At 44.1% G+C, this 19095-nt stretch overlaps 1 protein-coding gene across 1 annotated transcript in view; it reads left to right on the top strand.

Moving 5' to 3' along the window:
- Positions 1-19095, top strand: part of LOC145349922 (partitioning defective 3 homolog B-like) — a 1010807-nt gene that overhangs the window by 765553 nt on the left and 226159 nt on the right. The window contains exon 20 of the mRNA XM_080198594.1: positions 15871-16155. Within this exon, the coding sequence (XP_080054720.1) occupies positions 15871-16155 (285 nt within the window). The remainder of the gene's footprint in view (positions 1-15870; positions 16156-19095) is intronic.

Below are 19095 nucleotides of genomic sequence, written 5' to 3'. Positions count from 1 at the left end.
AATAGTCTGCGTTGACATGGACCATCGCAGCTTGAACATGAAGAATTTTATCTGGGGTAATGTACTATTGAGTGCATGCCAGCAAGAATCAGCAGCTGAAGATGAGTGGTTAGAGAGAGAGGGGAAAGCGTGTCCCATCTGTCACGCAGACTTATGATTGTGCATTAAAATCCTACATTGTATTTTCTATGCCACGTGCAAGATTCATTAATTTTTAGGTACTTTAAAAAAAGGACAGGGAGCACACTCTATAGAGATGTAGGCACACTTCTCTGGAGACTGCCTGTTAAATACGGCATAATGCTACACTTGTCTTTGTCATTCCATTGCAGTAAACGGGAAAACAATGGCACGTAAAATTCAGAAGATCATCTGTTCTGATCACCAAACACCCGTCATTTGGCTCCTTTGTTAAGGCACGAGGAGGTTATCAGAACAAGCCTGGAATTCAACAATCAATCTCATGCCTCAGGCCAGACATTGAGAACAAGCTGGACTTGGCATGGTTCTCCTTCTGTGGCATGCTCTATAAAGATAGCAAAGGTTTGACACAGGCATTTCGCCACATAAAGCCCAGTGTAAACACTTGGTCATATCAGCCTCCGCACTAAATCCTTTTTCACACACTGAGAGGGAGTGATGTGATCAGAAGGGAATCAAGCATGTATAGATTATCCCGTATGAGTCACAGACACGGGTGCAGGAGTCAGCGATTCTTAATTTATACAAAGACAGAAAGTGCATGTTAGCTCAATTGTCAGTCAGGGAAGGAGTTCAGTTTGGAACAGCTGATCCATTATTCACTGCCGCTGTGAAATGGTGCCAGGAGTATATTCAAACAAAGCACAAGTTGTTTTCTGAAACTTGTTTTCTTTTTGGTTCTGTAGTTTGTTTTTCTGTACCCTCCCTATCACAGATTAGGGCGGTACTGTGGTTAGCCCTGCTGCCTCACAGTGCCAGGGACCCAGGATTGATTCCCGGCTTGAGTCACTGTCTGTGCGGAGTCTGCACGTTTTCCCTGTATCTGTGTGGGTTTCCTCCCATAGTCCAAAAGACGTGCTGATTAGGTGCATTGGCCATGCTGAATTCTCCCTCAGCGTACCCGAGCAGGCACCAGAATGTGGTGACTAGAGGATTTTCACAATAGTTTCATTGTGGTGTGAGTGTAAGTCTACTTTTGACTAATAAAAAAACTTTAATTTTAGGTCCCTGACAAATCTGCAATGAGCGCTTTCTTCTAAAAAAAGGAAATGCATCAATGGTTTTGAGAAGTGCGTTATTATTTCAAAATTCATTATAGATTCTGCAAGTTCGGTGTTTAGGAAACCCATTATTTAATTTAAATACCAACGGCTATTTTCAATATTGCTGTCAAAAATCTGACCGCATTTATTTCTGGCTCCCAAAGTAATTTGTTTGAGTTTGCAACAGCAAAACATTTTTAGTTGTTGAATATTTAATATGGTTCAAGATGATGGATGTCAGTGAAAAACAATGGAACTCTTTCCTTTCCATCGCATTCTGTGTCAGCATCGAGCGCGCCCCATAATCAGTTAGGGATAGGTAACACTGAACAGCAACAATTAAGTTCTGTTTGGGTGCAAAAGTTTCCATCACATTTTGTTTGAGTTAACTGTAAAGTATCATCAATTGTTAAAGGCTATAAGGTATTAGAGACAGTTGTGAGTGAAGTGATTTTACACCCTGGTATTGCTTCAACTGTGAATACAGTTTTTTTTAATCAATGTACAGGTTTAGTGTCTTCATTTGTAAGCAGAACCCAGCCCTACAGAAGTGACACAGAATGTGACCTTTTCTATTGGCTCGCCTCCTATACAGATGAACTATCTTGTTTTTTTAGTTGCTGGAGGCAACAGGTTTGAATGGCACTGTCTAAGAATAGCTCACAATGAACACTCCACAGTTTCACAGTGGTTAGCACTGCTGCCTCACACCGCCAGGGATTCAGATTCGATTCCCACCTTGGGTCGCTGTCTGCGTGGAGTTTGCACGTTCTCCCCTGTGCCTGTGTGGGTTTCCTCCGGGTGCTGTGGTTTCCTCCCACAGTCCAAAGATATGTGGGTTAGGTTATGTGAAGGACGTGCTGGTTAAGTGCACTGGCCATGTTAAATTCTGTCAGGGAAACGGCAGCCAATGTATTTCCCAAAACACTGGAAACAATTGCAGAATCCCACAAAATGGAAGTAGAAACTTAACCTGTTTCGTCGCCGTAAATCACAGGCGGCTGATTGTCATCTTTTCTCCAAGTCAAACTATTTGCGAGAGGCAGTCCTGGGGGTTCTGCATCCTGGGAGAAGTGATATGGTGTGTTTGCGGTACTAGCAGTTAGGAATGTTACAACTGATCAACATTAAGGATGACTTGTTATAATTCACGGTAGCACAGTGGTTAGCATTGCTGCTTCACAGCACTAGGGACCTGGGTTCGATTCCCAGTTTCAGTCATTGTCTGTGTGGAGTCTGCACGTTCTCCCCATGTCTGTGTGGGTTTCCTCTGGGTGCTCCGGTTTCCTCCCACAGTCCGAAAAACGTGCTTGTTAGGTGGATTGACCATGCTAAATTCTCCTTCAGTGTACCCGTACAGGCGCAAGAGTGTGGTGACTAAGGGATTCTCATTGCAGTGTTAATGTAAGCCTACTTGTGACACTAATAAATAAACTTTAAAAACTTTAATTAATTCAAAATTGCAAATCCGTGTTTCAGAAAGAGCAAATATTCCAAGTGTAAGAAGTAGGCGTCAAACTTGAAACCTTATCTTGCATAGAGGACTGGAATGAGTTTGTGGTGCTCGTAAGAGACATCCTCGCTTCTTATTTGTTCTCCTGTTTGTCGCTAAACCTCACATTTCTTCTGCTCCACTTGATCTTGCAACTCTGTTCCGTCTGAAAGCTGTCATAGATTCGTAGAATCATATAGCACAGAAGAGGCCCTTTGGCCCATCGGGTCTGCGCCAACACATTAGGAACATCTGAACTCCCACCTAATCCCATCAGCCAGCACTTGGCCCATAGCCCTGAATGTTATGACGTGCCAAATGCTCATCCAGGTACTTGATAAAGGAAGTGAGGCGACCTGCTTCCACCACCCTGCCAGGCAGCGCATCACAGATTGTCACTATCCTCTGGGTAAAAATGTTTTTCCTCACATCCCCTCCTAAACCTCCTGCCTGCACCCCCCCACTCCCTGCCCCTGAACCTATGTCTCCTCGTGACTGACCCTATTTACAACTCCATATAATTATCAGTTCCAGTCCTAGTTAATCTGGCAGATGTTAGACTGATATTCAACTCCAGGCTTAAACATTTTCCCTGCTTTTTTCTTTAACTCTTTTTTTTCAAAACTCTGAGGTCACATACCAACCGACTCGAGGGCAGCTTCTTCCCTGCTGCCATCAGACTTTTGAACGGACCTATCTTATATTAAGTTGGCCTTTCTCTACACCCTAGCTGTGATTGCAACACTACGTTCTGCACTCTCCCCGTTCCCTTCTTTATGAAGGGTATGCTTTGTCTGTATAGTGTGCCAGAAACAATACTCTTCACTGCATCCCAATACGTGACAATAATAAATCAAATCAAGCCTTCATTCATTTCAGTGGCCCATTTCTTAGGGGAAAACCACTCCAGAGAAAATGCTTGGCAGAAGCTTTTAAATTGCAGAGGGGGTGGGGGATGGGGGTTACTTTATTTATTTTATGTTTTGGTCAGGCTCTTGTATCAGTATTTCTTCCCTGACAGTTGACATGTGCTTCATGTTAAACTGTTGCAGCAACTATAAAAATAACTCTGTCTTCCAGGCATAGGAATTCAAACAATGACTAACTGAAAGTTATTGTGCTGTGCAGTTCTCTGTAGAGGTGATTATTAACAGATGACCATCCCGGGGAATGGAACATGTTCCATCTCACATTTGTAATGTGTCTGCTCAGGGGTCTCAGCAACTCTTTTCTAATTTATACGCATTTTACGTTGTGCTCCGGCACCTCGATACTCATACAGTGTTGCGGGGAACGGTCGCGTAGTGGTAGTGTTACTGAACCAGTCATGCAGAAGCCCCGAGGGCTCATGCTCCCGAGACCTGAGTTCAAACCCCACCTTCGCAGCCAGTAGGACTTACGTTCAAGTAATTCATAAATCTGAAATAAAAGAGACTGGCCTCCGCGATGGTGACAATGAAACTGGATTTTCCAAAAAAAACACTTCAGTGGAGGAGGACTTCTGCTGCCCTTACCTGGTTTGACCTACGTGCGACTCCAGTTGACTCATTTTTTGGGGGCATGGGCATCACTGGATGGCCAGCATTTATTGTCTATCCTTAATTGCCTGAGGGCAGTTGAGAGTCAACCCATTGCTGTGGCTCTGGAGTCACATGTAGGCCAGACCTGGTAAGGTTGGCAGATTTCCTTCCTTAAAGGACATTAGTGAACCAGATGGGTTTCTCTGACAATAGTCATCAGTAGATTCTTAATTCCAGATTTTTTTTTACTGCATTCAAAGTCCACCATCTGCCTTGGAGGCATTCGAACCCAGGTCCCCAGAACATTAGCTGAGTTTCTGGATTAATAGTCTAGTGATAATACCACTGGGCCTTCATCTCCCCTTAGCTGTTCTCTGAAGTGGCCTAGCAAGCCACTCAGTCGTATCACATTGTTGCTGCAAAGTCAAAAATAATAAAACCAAATGGGCCACCTAACATTGACTGAGGCACTAGAAAACAACAAACACCACACCCTGCCCAGCTAGGTCTTCCTCGTCCGTGTCTGACCTGTGCCAAAGCTGGGAGAACTGTAGCAAACACTGGTTGAGCAGCAGCTTGACATATTCATTCTTGTGATGTATGTTGGGGCATGCCCCTTTACAAGAACGGGTCAGCTGACCCAAAATTCAAGCCCTGGGTGGAGCTTGCCTGGCCAGCCTTGTGCTGACCGTGCTAAGAATCAGACGTGTTAATAACCAGCTCCAGTTAGTTTACTACCACTGTATCTATCAGTCTATATATTTACTATCAGTCTCGATATTAGACCTTAAGCATAATAATTCTCACAGAATCAAACTTTACGGCCAATATCCCAGGCTCCTTCATTACGACCATCCCTGGGTATGCCCTGTCCTACCAGCAGGACAGACCCAACAGGGATGGCCACACTGTGGTGTCCAGTCGGAAGGAAGTGGCCCTGTAAGTCCTCAACATCGACTTGGACCCCATGAAGCCTCGACGTATCATGTCAAACATGGGCTCGGAAGCCTCCTGCTGCTTCCAACCAGTTGCCGTTCCTCAGCTGATAATCAGCATTCCTCCATTTTGAATGTCACTCAGAAGAAGCACTGAGGGGTTGGCAAGGGTGCAGAATGTACTCTGGATGTGGGATGGTGGAGGGGGGTCGGGGTTGGGGGGGGGGGATGCGGGGGGCATCAATTTCCAGCACAAAGAATCATTCAGAGCACTATCACTGAGCAAGCTGGCTGAGTCATGAAGGAAATAACTGCTAGACCAAACACGTGGCAAGTCGTGAGTGAACTGACATGAGGGAAAAGTTACTTCACTCTCACCAATATTGGTAAGGGTAGTTCCTCTGCAGTCCGTTGTGTTCGTGGCACTAAGCCAAGACTGTCTTCTGACAAGTGTGTTATAAGGGTGGCAAGGCAGATGTGTTTGGGTGGACCAGGGTAGACCCAAGGGGTATGATTTTGCAGCCTCGCTCGAGCGAGATTAGAAATTCCCGCCCAAGGTCAACAGACATTTCCGTTGACCGCTCCGATTCCGTGGCAGGCGGGGTGGCAGAATTCCGGTGAAGATATTCTAAAGCCTCTGCTATTGAAACTGAAGTAGGGTGAAGGGTAAAGCGCAGAAGCCTATTTTGGAGAACAGGAAATGAGCTGGGAGTTTAATGTTGCACCCAAAATGATACACTTTCAGCAATGCTGCACTCCCTCAGTGCTACACTGGAGCGTTGACTGAGGATTTTTGTGGTCAAGTTTCTGGACTGAGACTTGAACTTGGAACCTTCTCACTTCACAGAATAAAGAGGAGGCCATTCAACCCATCGTGTTTTCCCTGGCTTTCCAAATGAGCGTCATGGCTGGGTGCCATTCTCCTGCCTTTTCCAACACCCCTGCATATGGTTTCCATCCAAATAACCATGCTCTCTTGAGTAGCTCGATTGAACGTGTCCCATCACAGTTCCAGGCAGTGAATTCCAGACCTGAACCACATTTCCTCGCATTGTACAAGTTTCTTTTGCAAATAATTTTAAATGTGTTCCTCTCATTCTCCATCCTTTCACCAATGGGAACAGTTCCTCCCTCTACTCTATTCATCTCCCTCGTGATTTTTGTATCAGATCTCCTCCTAGCCTTCTTCTCTTCAAGGAGAATAGTCCCAACCTTTCCAATCTATCCTCATAACTGAAGTTTCTCATCCCTAGAACCATTTTTGTAAACCCCTTCTGCACACTCTCCAGTGTGTTCACATCCTTCCTATAGTCTGGTGCCCAGAAGTGTACACAATATTCCAGTTGAGGTCTAACTAGTTCCTGGTATAAGTTCAGCATAACCTCCTTGTTCTTGTGCTCTGTGCCCCTATTAATAAAGCTGAGAATACTTTCAGGCAATGCATTCCAGACCTGAACCATTCGCTGAGTGAAGGAGCTGCCCACTGGACTACAGCCAACACCAACTGTTATAGGGGTGGCACAGTGGTTAGCACTGCTGCCTCACAGCGCCAGGGGCCCAGGTTCAATTCCTGGCTTGGGTCACTGTCTGTGCAGAGCCTGCATGTTCTCCCCATGTCTGCCTGAGTTTCCTCCGGATGTTGTGGTTTCCTCCCACAGTCTGAAAGACGTGCTGGTCAAGTGCATTGGCCATGCTGAATTCTCCCCCAGTGTACTCCAGTGACTAGGGGATTTTCACAGCAATTTCATTACAATGTTAATTGTTTCCTCAGAAGGAACTTTTTAAAAATGCAGACATGAAAATACAATAGAATTCATTCCAACTTATGAATCAGAGAAAGGGTTTAATAAAGAAACATCATTACTCCAAACTAGGGCTTCACCCTAGGCAACTCCGAGCTCCCCACGATTCTACATGGTTTCTTACTTATAGTGAATCAGCTGGTCAGCTGACTGTTATATCATTCTATAATGGGTTTCATGGTGTACTGCGTCAGCTGATCCTTACATCTTGGTCCCATTGGTCACATTACAACCAATACAAAGTTATCACTGGTTACATCTAAAACATGAATGTAAGCCAACTTGTGACTAATAAATAAACTTTATAATCTTTACTTTAAACATTAAGTGAATGGTGACTTTGTGAACCATGTCTGACCAGTTGTTTTTTTTTCAGTCTCCCACGGAACAAAGACAAAATAGGAAAAGATTTTTTAAAAAATGACAGTGGTTGTTGCTACAGCATGAACGTAAACAACTTCATAGCTGGAATTGCAGAGATTTTTATTGGACACAGTTTGAAAATTGTCCAAACTTATGTGGTTATTTCCACAAGAATGGCTTCTAATCAGGGACAAAATAAAGCACTAGTGATTGTGTTGGCCTTTAATTGCATTCTTCAGTTTCTCGGTCCAAACGTTGAATGAAACTAGCTGTAAATTTGGAACACTTGGGTATGTTGGAGTCATCTGCCAAAGAGTATATCGTGACTGCCAAAGCAAATTCAACACGTGTCTTCCAGCGTCACTCATACTTAGGCCGCTCTCTCTTGTCTTCACGGATTTGTCAGCTTCCTAACAACATTTCCATCCTTGGGCTTCTTCCGGCCCACAGCAGAATAATATTAGATAGTTGAAGGAGAGGAACTTCAAAGTTTATTTTTGATTATTTTGATTTTGATTTGATTTATTATCATCACATGTATTAGCATACAATGAAAAGTATTGTTTCTTGCGTGCTATGCAGGCAAAGCATACCGTTCATAGAGAAGGAAATGAGAGACTGCAGAATGTAGTGTTACAGTCATAGCTAGGGTGTAGAGAAAGATCAGCTTGATGCAAGGTAGGTCCATTCAAAAGTCTGATGGCAGCACGGAAGAAGCTGTTCTTGAGTCGGTTGGTATGTGACCTCAGGCTTTTGTATCTTTTTCCCAATGGAAGAAGGTGAAAGAGAGAATGTCCGGGGTACATGGGGTCCTTGATTATGCTGGATGCTTTGCCAAGGCAGTGGGAAGTGTAGACAGAGTCAATGGATGGAAGGCTTGTTTGCGTGATGGATTGGGCTACATTCACGATCTTATCTAGTTCATTGTGGTCTTGGGCAGAGCAGGAGCCATACCAAGCTGTGATACAACTAGAAAGAATGCTTTCTATGTTGCACCTGTAAAAGTTGGTGAGAGTCGTAGTGGACATGCCAAATTTCCTTAGTCTTCTGAGAAAGTAGAGGCCGGTTGGTGCAAGCTCTGAAACATTGTCTATTAATCCTGCATCATCCCTCTACTGTTAGAAGCTGTTAAGCCACCTAACCCTCATTCTTCACACCCCTTTCAACTCCCATACCAACACATGTCCCAGCTATTCCCCCTGTAGTCCCTACATCCCAACCCCATGCCTGCTCAAATCCCTTCCATGCCACTTCCAAAGCCACTCATCCTCTATCCACCATGGGCAGATCTCAGGAGCCAAGTGGAGGTGGAAAAAAATTAACTTTTAGTAATTCAGTATAAGTCTCACTTACAATAGTGGAAAAATTCATGAAAGCTTTTAAAATCTCAAGTAGCCAACCACTTGTTTACAAACTTAACTTCTATTAGACCCACATCAAAGACAGCTAATCCTTTAATAACCTCTTTAAACCGTCAAGCAAGAATCCGTGAATTCAGAACCCTCTGCTGAGAATATTGTAGCTTTGGAAGCTTAGCCAAGCATTCATAATAATAGCTCTTTGGAAATATCAACAAAGACCTCTTGCAGAAACTGCAGGACCAGTTCTCATGACATTTAAACACACCTTATCAGTCCTCCCAGAACATTTATTAGTGAATCAATTCGTGAGTCTCACACTGTGGGTGAGGGCCCTTGCAGCAACCAAAATGGAATCTGTTTGAACTCAGCAGTAAGTTCAAATGAGTTTGGGTTCCCACCTGCCTGCATTCCCCTCCCCTGCTGGCAAAACCTGGATCTATAGGTGTTGTCCCGCCTCCGCGAGAAACACTGACTCAACTCTCATCCACTGTGACTATTGCAGCTCTCCTTCATTCCTTTGTTGTGGCTTTGATACTTCGAAACTGTCATCCCTGATAAGGCAGCCCCAGAGAGATCATCCTCAAAGGGCACGTAGTCTTAACTGAGCCCAGTGTAAATATGCAAAATCTTAAATTGAAACCTCACTCTATGAATTTTTTTTATTACTTAAATAAACAGAGAACCTTGAGTGGAAACTTCGAACTTTCAAAGAGGAAAAGTTATGCCTTGTGTATATTCTATATCATAGAATCATAGAATCCCTACAGTGCAGAAGGAGGCCATTCGGCTCATCAATTCTACACCAACCACAATCCCACCCAGCCACTATTTCCATGACCGTACTTATTTACCTCACTAATCTCCCTGACACTAAGGGGCAACTTAGCATGGCCAATCAACCCAACCTGCACATCTTTGGAGTGTGGGAGGAATGCAGAACAAACCCACAAAGACGTGGGGAGAATGTGCCGACTCCACACAGATAGTCACCCTGGGATCAGCCATGGAAAATGTGTAGGGTCATGGGGAAGGGGTGGCGGAGAGGGCCTGGGTAAAATACTCTGTCAGAGAGTCAGTGCAAACCCGATGGGCTGAATGGCCGCTTCTGCACTTTAGGGATTCCAACCGAAGGCTGGAATTATATTCATATCTGAAGAGGACGCAGTGCCTCTGCGGCTGTTGTTTGTTCTTAAATGTTGATTTTGACAAGAAAATACTAGGAAAACATGATTAGAGGGCAGGCTACTTCATGCCTTACCTGAAGGAACTGAACCTGCTGGAAAATTCACTTTCATTCAGTGTTCAGTCAGCTGCTGGAGGTAATCATCTTTCTTTCCAAACTGAATTCTGTCGACCCTCTCCTGGGTGTGAAGGATCCTATTTCGAAAGAAGAGAACGGAGGCTCTTCCTGCTGTCCTGGCCAATGTTTATCCTCCATCCAACATTCCTGAAACAGATTACTGAACATTATCACGTAGTCCCTTGTGGGAGTTTGCCATGTGCACGTTAGCTGCTGCATTCCCTACGTACTGAGAGTGAGGATGTGCCTGAAATGCTTATTTAGTTGTAAAACAGTCAGGGGGCGCGTGGAGGGGATTAAGGGTTATGGAGAGAGGGCGGGAATGTGGAACTGAGCCACGACAGATCAGCCATGATCTTATTGAATGACAGGGCAGGCTCGAAGGGCCAGATGGCCTACTCCTGCTCCTATTTCTTATGTTCTTATGTTCTTAAGTCATGAAAGGTGTTTTACAGAGATGACTGTTGATCGTTTTCTGTGGAGGTGGGGTGGACGGGGAGTGGGGAGAGGGATGGCGCAAGGAGCAGCACGGTGGTTAGCACTGCTGCCTCACAGCGCCAGGGACCTGGGTTCAATTCCTGGCTCAGGTCACTGTCTATATGGAGTTTGCACGTTCTCCGCGTGTCTGCATGGGTTTCCTCCAGGTGCTGCGGTTTCCTCCCACAATCCAAAGATGTGCAGGTTAGTTTGATTGGCCATGCTAAATTGTCCCTTACTGTCAGGGGGATAACTGAACTAGGGTAAATGCATGGGGTTATGGGGATTGGGCTTGGGTAGGATTGTGGTTGGTACAGACTTGATGGGCCGAATGGTCTCCTTCTGCACTGTGGGGATTCTATGATTCTAAATAAACTCCCTGGTCACCTTTGCTGCCGGAAAGTGCGCATTACATAGGTATCAGGTGAGATCAGTGCAGATCCTCCAATCAAGTGTTTCCCAAACCTCCCAGCCTAGACCATCAGCTGCAGGAACAGGCACTCATAGACAGAAAGAAATTTATTTCCTCTGATGGGGAAATCCAGAACAGGCGGCATGACCTTAAAGCCAGTTCAGGGTGATGTCAGGAAGCTGTCACAAATCTGGAACTGTCTCTTTAGTTCCCCCTTCCAAATCATTACTATATAATGTGAACATTTGGGGTCCTAGCCCAGATCCCTGTGGAACCCCACTAGTCACTGACTGCCAATCAGTAAAAGACCCATTTATTGCCAACTCTTTGCTTCCTAACAAGTGGCCTTTCAGGTCATGCTTCCTGTTCTGGACCCCTCACCAGAGAAAATAGTTTCCCTTCATTTACTCTATAAAATCCTTTAGCTTCAAGGCTACCTTTGCTGCCAATAAGATGCATGTTGTACTCTGCTCTCTGATGTCATTGGAAGTGCCAGAGTAGGCAGCGGCTGAGGTGGAGAAACAAAGGAAAATAATTATACCTTTGGTGAGGAATCTAGGATTGAGCGTTCAGTTTTCGACCCTTTTCCTTGTTTCATTGTTGGAAAATTACGTCAGGCACCTGGAGAGCTGACACAGGCTAATAAAAAGAATCTGTGGTGTACAGTGAGCAATGCTGTTAGATGTTTTATAGGCTGAACTAACATTAGTCTCTATTACATCTAGTCTCTGTGGGATCCGTTTATATTCTAATTTCTTATCCGTATGACTGCAGTTCTCCACTCATTCCATTGATCATGCCACATAAATTTACAATGGTACTTTACAAGTTAAAAGAACCCCGACACAACCCAAGTTTGGAAGAACAAAATCTGCCTTTGTTTGTCTGCTTACTCTGGGCACATGCACGTGCACAGACCAGTATCAATGGCCATCTTTGCTGCCATCTTGCATTGCCAGGACATACGCTGTTATCTTAAACATCTTAAATAGATCACTCCTTAACCCACCTTCTATATGAGAGAGAAAACAAGCCTGGGCTTGAGGGCAGCACAGTGGTTAGCACCGCTGCTTCACAGCGCCAGGGACCCAGTTCGATTCCAGCCTTGAGGTGACTGTCTGTGTGGAGTTTGCACATTCTCCTGTGGTTTGGTGGGTTTAGTAGTGAGCAATGAACCAAGTTTAGGAAATAATCTAAAACACTAAGGGAACATTTATTGAATGATAATCATAATAGGATCAAATCCAACGTTAGATGTTCTTCCTCTGCTTGCACAGGTTTCCTCTGAGTGCTCTCTGTTTCCTCCCATAGTCCAAAGATGTGCAGGTAAGGTTGTCATGCTAAATTCTCCCTTCCTGTCACAAGATATACAGGTTGGGGGATTAACAGGGTAAATACATGTGGTTACAGTGTAAATTTAGTTAAGAGCCAGTGCAGATTCAATGGGCCAAATGGCCTCCTTCTGATTGTAGGGATTCTATGATTCTAATTTTTCACATAAGATGTAATTTAACCTATTCAATCCATTATCAAACTGTACACGGCTTTTCTCCAAAGCAGATATACTAAATATCCTTGCCGTGTCTTGACCAGTACTCTAAACAGGAACTCACCAGAGCTTTCTACAGATGGAACGTAACTTCCATTGTCCACATTTCAGCTACTATTGAGTTAATCATTTCATTAGCTTTTTTAATTATCTTTTCTACCTATCCACTGACTTCTGTTCACTGATCTCTGATTACTAGCAGCTGCAAGTTCTATTGGGTGATAGCTTTGGCTAGCTCATAACTGTGTTGAGAATGGGATCTCATGAATGACGGACAGTTTTAACATTTTGCCACAATAGATCATATATCAGAACAGTTCTTCAGTTTTAGGGCCTTCAAGGCAAGCAACCTCAGGGCTTTATAACTACCAGTGAGATCCTTAAATCAAGCTGTCAACAAAATATTTTTATTCATTCATGAGACATGGGCGTCACTGGCTGGCCAGCATTTATTGCCCATCCCTAGTTACCCCTTGAGAAGGTGGTGGTGAGCTGCCTTCTTGAATCGCTGCAGTCCATGTGCTGTGGGTTGACCCACAATGCTGCTAGGGAGGGAATTCCAGGATTTTGACCCAGTGACTGTGAAGGAACAGTGATTTCCGAGTCAGGATGGTGAGTGACTTGGAGGGGAACTTGTAAGTGGTGGTGTTCCTTTATATCTGCTGCCCTTGTCCTTCTAGTTGGAAGTGGTCGTGGGTTTGGAAGGTACTGTCTAAAGATCTTTTGGTGAATTGCTGCAGTGCATCTTGTAGGTAGTACGCACTGCTGCTACTGAACGTTGGTAGTGAAGGGAGAGTGTGTTCCTGGATGTGGTGCCAATCAAGCAGGCTGCTTTGTCCATTTTGAACTGGTCGGAGGGAACGTCAATCTAGACTGATCCATTACTCCTGATGGGTGCGTTCTTTGGCTTCCTACATGCAACAGTCGTGGCTCCGTAGATAGCAGTCTAGCTTCTGAATAAGAATATTTATGTCATAGTCCCAAGGTTTGTGCAGAAAATTTAGAGTAAGGCTCTAGTGGAGTACTGAAGGAGTACTGCATTGGCAGTCGTGCAGTCTTCCAAATGACCTGTTGAAGTGATGTCCCCTCAGATGGACATAAATCAATGGTGATGAAGTGGAAATGGTCAAGAGCTTCAGATTTCTACGTGTCCAGATCACCAATAACCTGTCCTGGTACCTTCACTCCGGCACAATAAGTAAAAAAGCCCACCAACACTTTTACTTTCTCCGGAGACTAAGGAAAGTCAGCATATCTCACCAATTTTTACAGGTGCCGCATAGAAAGCATTCTTTCTGGATGTATCACAGCTCTGAACAAAATCACGAGAAACTACAAAGGGTAGTGAACGAAGGTTGTGAACATCACGCAAACCAGCCTCCTATTCATTGACTCTGTCTACACTTCCTGCTTCTTCAGGAGAGCAGCCAGCATAATCAAGCACACCTGAACATACTCTCTTCCGTCTTCTTCCGTTGGAAAAAAGATACAAAAGTCTGAGAGCGTGTGTCAACAGACTTAAGAACAGCTTCTTCCCTGTTGCCATCAGACCTTTGAATGAGCCAATCATATATTAAGCTGATCTTTCTCTACACCCTAGCTCAGACTGTAACACTATATTTTGCACCCTCTCCTTCTCTTCTCCCTCATGAACTCTATGACGAGTATGTTTTGTCTGTATAGTGTGCAAGAAACAATACTTTTCACTGTATCCCAATACATGTGACAATGATAAATCAAATTAAATCAAATCAATAGTACTGTTGATGAAGAACAATGACATACTCTCTGGTGCCCTGGCTAATATTTAACCTCAACTCACATCATTAAAAACAGATTAGCTTGTGATGATCAAATTGTTATTTGTGGGACCTTGCTCTTTGCTTACTCTATTTCTAATGCACACTTATCAAATGTCAGAAAATTCATCAATGTGTAAAGGAGAAATAAGGAACTTACACTCATATAGCACCATCACAACCATAGGACAATCCAAATCACATTATTGCCTCTGAAGTAACTAAATTACCTATTTCAGTCTCTAGGACACAAACTTAACCCCTGACTCAGGGTGAGGGAGCTAGCACTCAGCTACGCTAAAGCATAAGTGACCTTGTTTGAACCATAAAGTGTTTTTTTTGTTCTGGGTAATGATGGTAAGTGCCCACCATTCCAAAATGTTCACCACATACCACCTTTTGCTGCAATTTCCTACCACTGTGAACTGGTTAGAGCACGTAAACGTGGGGAACAAAGAATTGTTGCGGCACACAATTTGGCCCCTCGTTTCCATCTGGCTTTCCAAATGAGCATTATGTTTTGGTGCCATTTCCCTGCCTTTTCCCACACCCTTGCATATTGTTTCTATTCAAATAACCATCTAACGCTCTCTTGAATGGCTAGATCGAACCTTTCCCATTACACTCCCAGGCAATGGATTCAAGACCTGAACCACCCGTTGTGTGAAAATATTTTTGTCACATTGTACTAGCTTCTTTTGCAAATAATTTTAAATCCATGTCCCTCTCGGTCGCAGTCCTTTTAGGTACAGGAATAGTTTCTCCCTCTTTACTCTATTCTGCTCCTTCATGATTTTTCTATCAAATCTCCTCTCAGTCTTCTTCTCTCCAAGGAGAACTGTTCCACCCTCTCCAATCTGTCCTCACAACTGAAGTTTCTCATCCCTGGAACCATTTTTGTAAACCCCTTCTGCACACTCTCCAATGTACTCACATTCTTCCTATAGTGTGGCACTCAGGACTGTACACAGCATTCCACTTGAAGTCTAACCAGTATCTTATATAGGTCGAGCATAACCTCCTTGTTCTTGTACTCTAAGTTCCTATTATTGCACTGTCTACTTTATTAACTCTCTCCACCTGTCCTAGCAGCTTCAATGATCTATGCACATATACGCAATTCCTCCTGCATTCCCTTTAAGAATTTTACCCCTTGTCTTATATTGTCTCTTCATGTTTTTTCTACCAAAATGCATTACATCACACTTTTCTGCATTGAACCTCATCTGTCACCTAAATGCCCACTCCACCGACCTGTTGAGTTCTTTTGAAGTTCTGCCCTGTCTTCACAGTTTACAGTGCTCCCAAGTTCCATATGATTGGCAAACTTTGACATTGTCCCCTGCACACCTAGACTGAGATCTTTAATATACATCTGGAAAAGCAAGGGTCCCAATACTCACCCTTGGGGAACACCACTACAAATCTTCTACCTGTCCAAAAAATATCCATTGACCATTACACGCTGCTTCTTGTTACTGAGCCTATTTTGTGTCCACGTTGCATTGTTGGTTGGTTTGCTTGAGTTTTATTGGAGATAGTCTCAGGTGGACATTACAGTTAGGCCTCATTTTTAATCTCTTAATTTTGATGACATTGAACTCTTGTCCTCCTAGGATTGAAGCCAAGCACCAGGAGTTGAGGGAGAGGCAGGCGAGGGAACGATACGATCAGTTGCCTTCCAGCGGTCTTTCAGTGCCTGACATCGAAGACGATGATATGGATCCCAACTACGCCAAAGTGAACCACTTCCGGGAGCCACCGCCACCCAGTGGTGGGCTCAAGGCCCCTTCTCCACAGCTGCACCGAATAACCCCACCTCGGGACTTGTCTGCAGAGCAGGAGAACCTGGATGGTCTCTATGCCAAGATCAACAAACAACAGCCTCCCGCTCCTGACAGGTAAGTGGGACATTCCCGCAAAAATTATCCACTTGACATTGATGCTTTGTTTATTCACAATTTGCTTACCTTCCGGATGTTGGAGGTGATTTGTAAACCTGACCAATTTCATAATATGAGTTGACTCAAGAACAAGATGAAAATTCAAAAGGCAATTTTTTATCTTTCTAAATATATTTAGTCTCTTATTTCCTCCTCAAAGATGCTTTTGAACAAAGAACCAAGAAAATTGCAACACAAGAACAGGCCCTTCAGCCCTCCAGGCCAGCACCGACCATGCTGCCCTACTTAACTAAAACCCTCTATCCTTCAGAGACCATATCCCTCTATTCTTATCCTATTCATGTATTTGTCAAGATGCTCCTTAAAAGTCACTGCCGTATCTGATTCCACTATCTCCCCTGGCAACGAGTTCCAGGCACCCACCACCCTCTGTGTAAAAAATCTGCCTCGTACATCTCCTTAAATCTTACCCCTTGAACCTTGAACCTGTGCCCCCTAGTAATTGACTCTTCCACTCTGGAAAAAAGCTTCTGACCATCCACTCTATCCATGCCCCTCAAAGGTTAAGACTTCTATCAGGTCACCCCTCAACCTCCGTCTTTCCAGTGAGAACAAACCAAGTTTCTCCAACCTTTCCTCATAGCTAATGCCCTCCATATCAAGCAACATCCTGGTAAATCTTTTCGGTATCCTCTCCAAAGCCTCCACATCCTTCTGGTAGTGTGGTGACCAGAATTGAACACTATATTCCAAGTGCAACCTAACGAAGGTTCTATAAAGCTGCAGCGTGACTTGCCAATTTTTAAACTCAATGCCCTGGCCAATGAAGGCAAACATGCCGTATGCCTTCTTGACTACCTTCTCCACCTGCATTACCACCTTCAATGACCTGTGTACTTTTTGCCTATCAATACTCTTAAGGGTTCTGCTATTTACTGTATATTTCCTATCTATATTAGGCCTGCCAAAATGCATTACCTCACATTTGTCCAGATTAAACTTCATCTGCCATCTCTCCGCCCAAGTCTCCAACTGATTTATATCCTGCTGTATCCTCTGATGGTCCTCATCATTATCCGTAAATCCACCAACCCATTTGTCATCCAGAAACTTAGTAACCAAACCTGTTACATTTTCCTCCAAATCATTTATATATATATTACAAACAACAAAGGTCCCAGCACTGATCCCTGAGGAATGCCACTTGTCATAGCCCTCAATTCAGAAATGCACCCTTCCACTGCTACCCTATGTCTTCTTTGACTGAGCCAATTTTGTATCCACCTTGCCAGCTCACTTCTGATCACATGTGACTTCACCTTTCTCACCAATCTGCCCTGAGGGACCTTGTCAAAGGCCTTAATGAAGCCCATGTAAACAACATCTACTGCCCTACCCTCATCAATCATCTTCATCACTTCCTCGAAAAACTTGCTTGTAGATACTTACATGTATTGAGCTAGCTGATGTCAGGAGGTGGGACTTTTACATTGGATCATGTCACCTCCACCCTGGGATTATAGAAGGTTACAGTCAAATTGGGCTCTGCTACTGTTCGGTTGTTTCTTTTGGAGAGTATATGCTTAAGTGGACGCAACCTGGCTCATTTCATGCCTTCCTCACTTCTACTCATCATCGAGACACCAAGACTGAACACTTGGAGCACAAGCATTCCATTCTCCCAACTTTACTTGGGGGAAATGGACACGAGCAGTCCATTTCTGCCAACTTTACTTCCTTAGTCTCCTGGAGATCTCCAGGAGACTAAGGAAGTAAAGTTGGGAGAAATAGAAATATTTGACCTGTAAATTGGCCTCGTGGGGGGGATTCCCAACTCAAGAGGTAAACCACCAATGCTGTAAAGTGATATTAACTCCTGCTGCAATGGCATGACCACCTTTTAAAATGCCTTTACAGAATGTGGCATTAGTGGCTAGAAGCATTATTTATTGCCCATTCCTAATTGCCCTTGAGCATGTGGTGGTGAACTGCCTTCTTGAACAGCTGTAGTCTTTCAACTTTTGCAGTGCCATTAGCAATGGTGTTCCAGGTTTTTGATCCAGTGACAATGAAGGAATGGCAACTTCCCTTGTTCTCCTAGATGGTAGAAGTTGTGGGTTTGGAAGGTGCTGCCAAAGGAACCCTGGCGAGTACCTGCGATGCATCTTGTGGATGGTACAACTGCTGCCGCTGTTTGTCAGTGGTGGAGAGAGTGAATATTTAGGAAGGGCTACCAATCAAAGGGGCTGCTTGGTGTCATCTAGACACTGTCAAACAAAACAGCTGAATGTCATTAGATCTTCGCTGATTCAGACAAGTGGATGGTATTCCATTGCACTCCTGACTTGTACCTTGTAGATGGTGGGCAGGTTTTGGGGAGTCAGGAGGTGAGTTACTTACTGTAGGATTCCTGGCCTCTGATCTGCTCTTGTAGCCACAGTATTTATATGTCTAATGCAGTTCAGTTTCTGGTCAATGATGACCTCCAGGACATTGATGGTGCAGGATTCAGCGATGGTAATGCCATTGAATATCAAGGGGGTGGTGGTTAGATTCCCTCTTGTTGGAGATGGTGATTAACTGGCAGTTGTGTGGCAGGAATGTTACTTGCCATTTGACAGCCCAAGTCGGGATTTGGTCTAGGTCTTGCTACATTTGGGCGTATTCTGCTTCAGTATCTAGGGGTCACGAATGGTGCTGAACATTGTGCAATCATCAGCAAACATCCCCATTTCTGACATTATGGAAGAAAGGTCACTGATGAAACAGCTGAAGGTGGTTGGGACACTACCCTGAGGAACCCCTGCAGTTATGTACTGGAACTGAGATGATTGACCTCCAAAAACCATAACCAGTTTACACTGTGTTGGGTATGACTCTATCCAGAGGAGGATTTTCCCCCTGATTCCCATTGACTCCAGTTTTGCTAGGGCTATT

The sequence above is a fragment of the Carcharhinus amblyrhynchos genome, chromosome 11, assembly GCF_965287045.1.
Source record: "Carcharhinus amblyrhynchos chromosome 11, sCarAmb.v2.hapA, whole genome shotgun sequence".
NCBI classification, from domain to species: Eukaryota; Metazoa; Chordata; class Chondrichthyes; order Carcharhiniformes; family Carcharhinidae; genus Carcharhinus; species Carcharhinus amblyrhynchos.
This window is presented reverse-complemented; position numbering and strand designations above follow the sequence as displayed.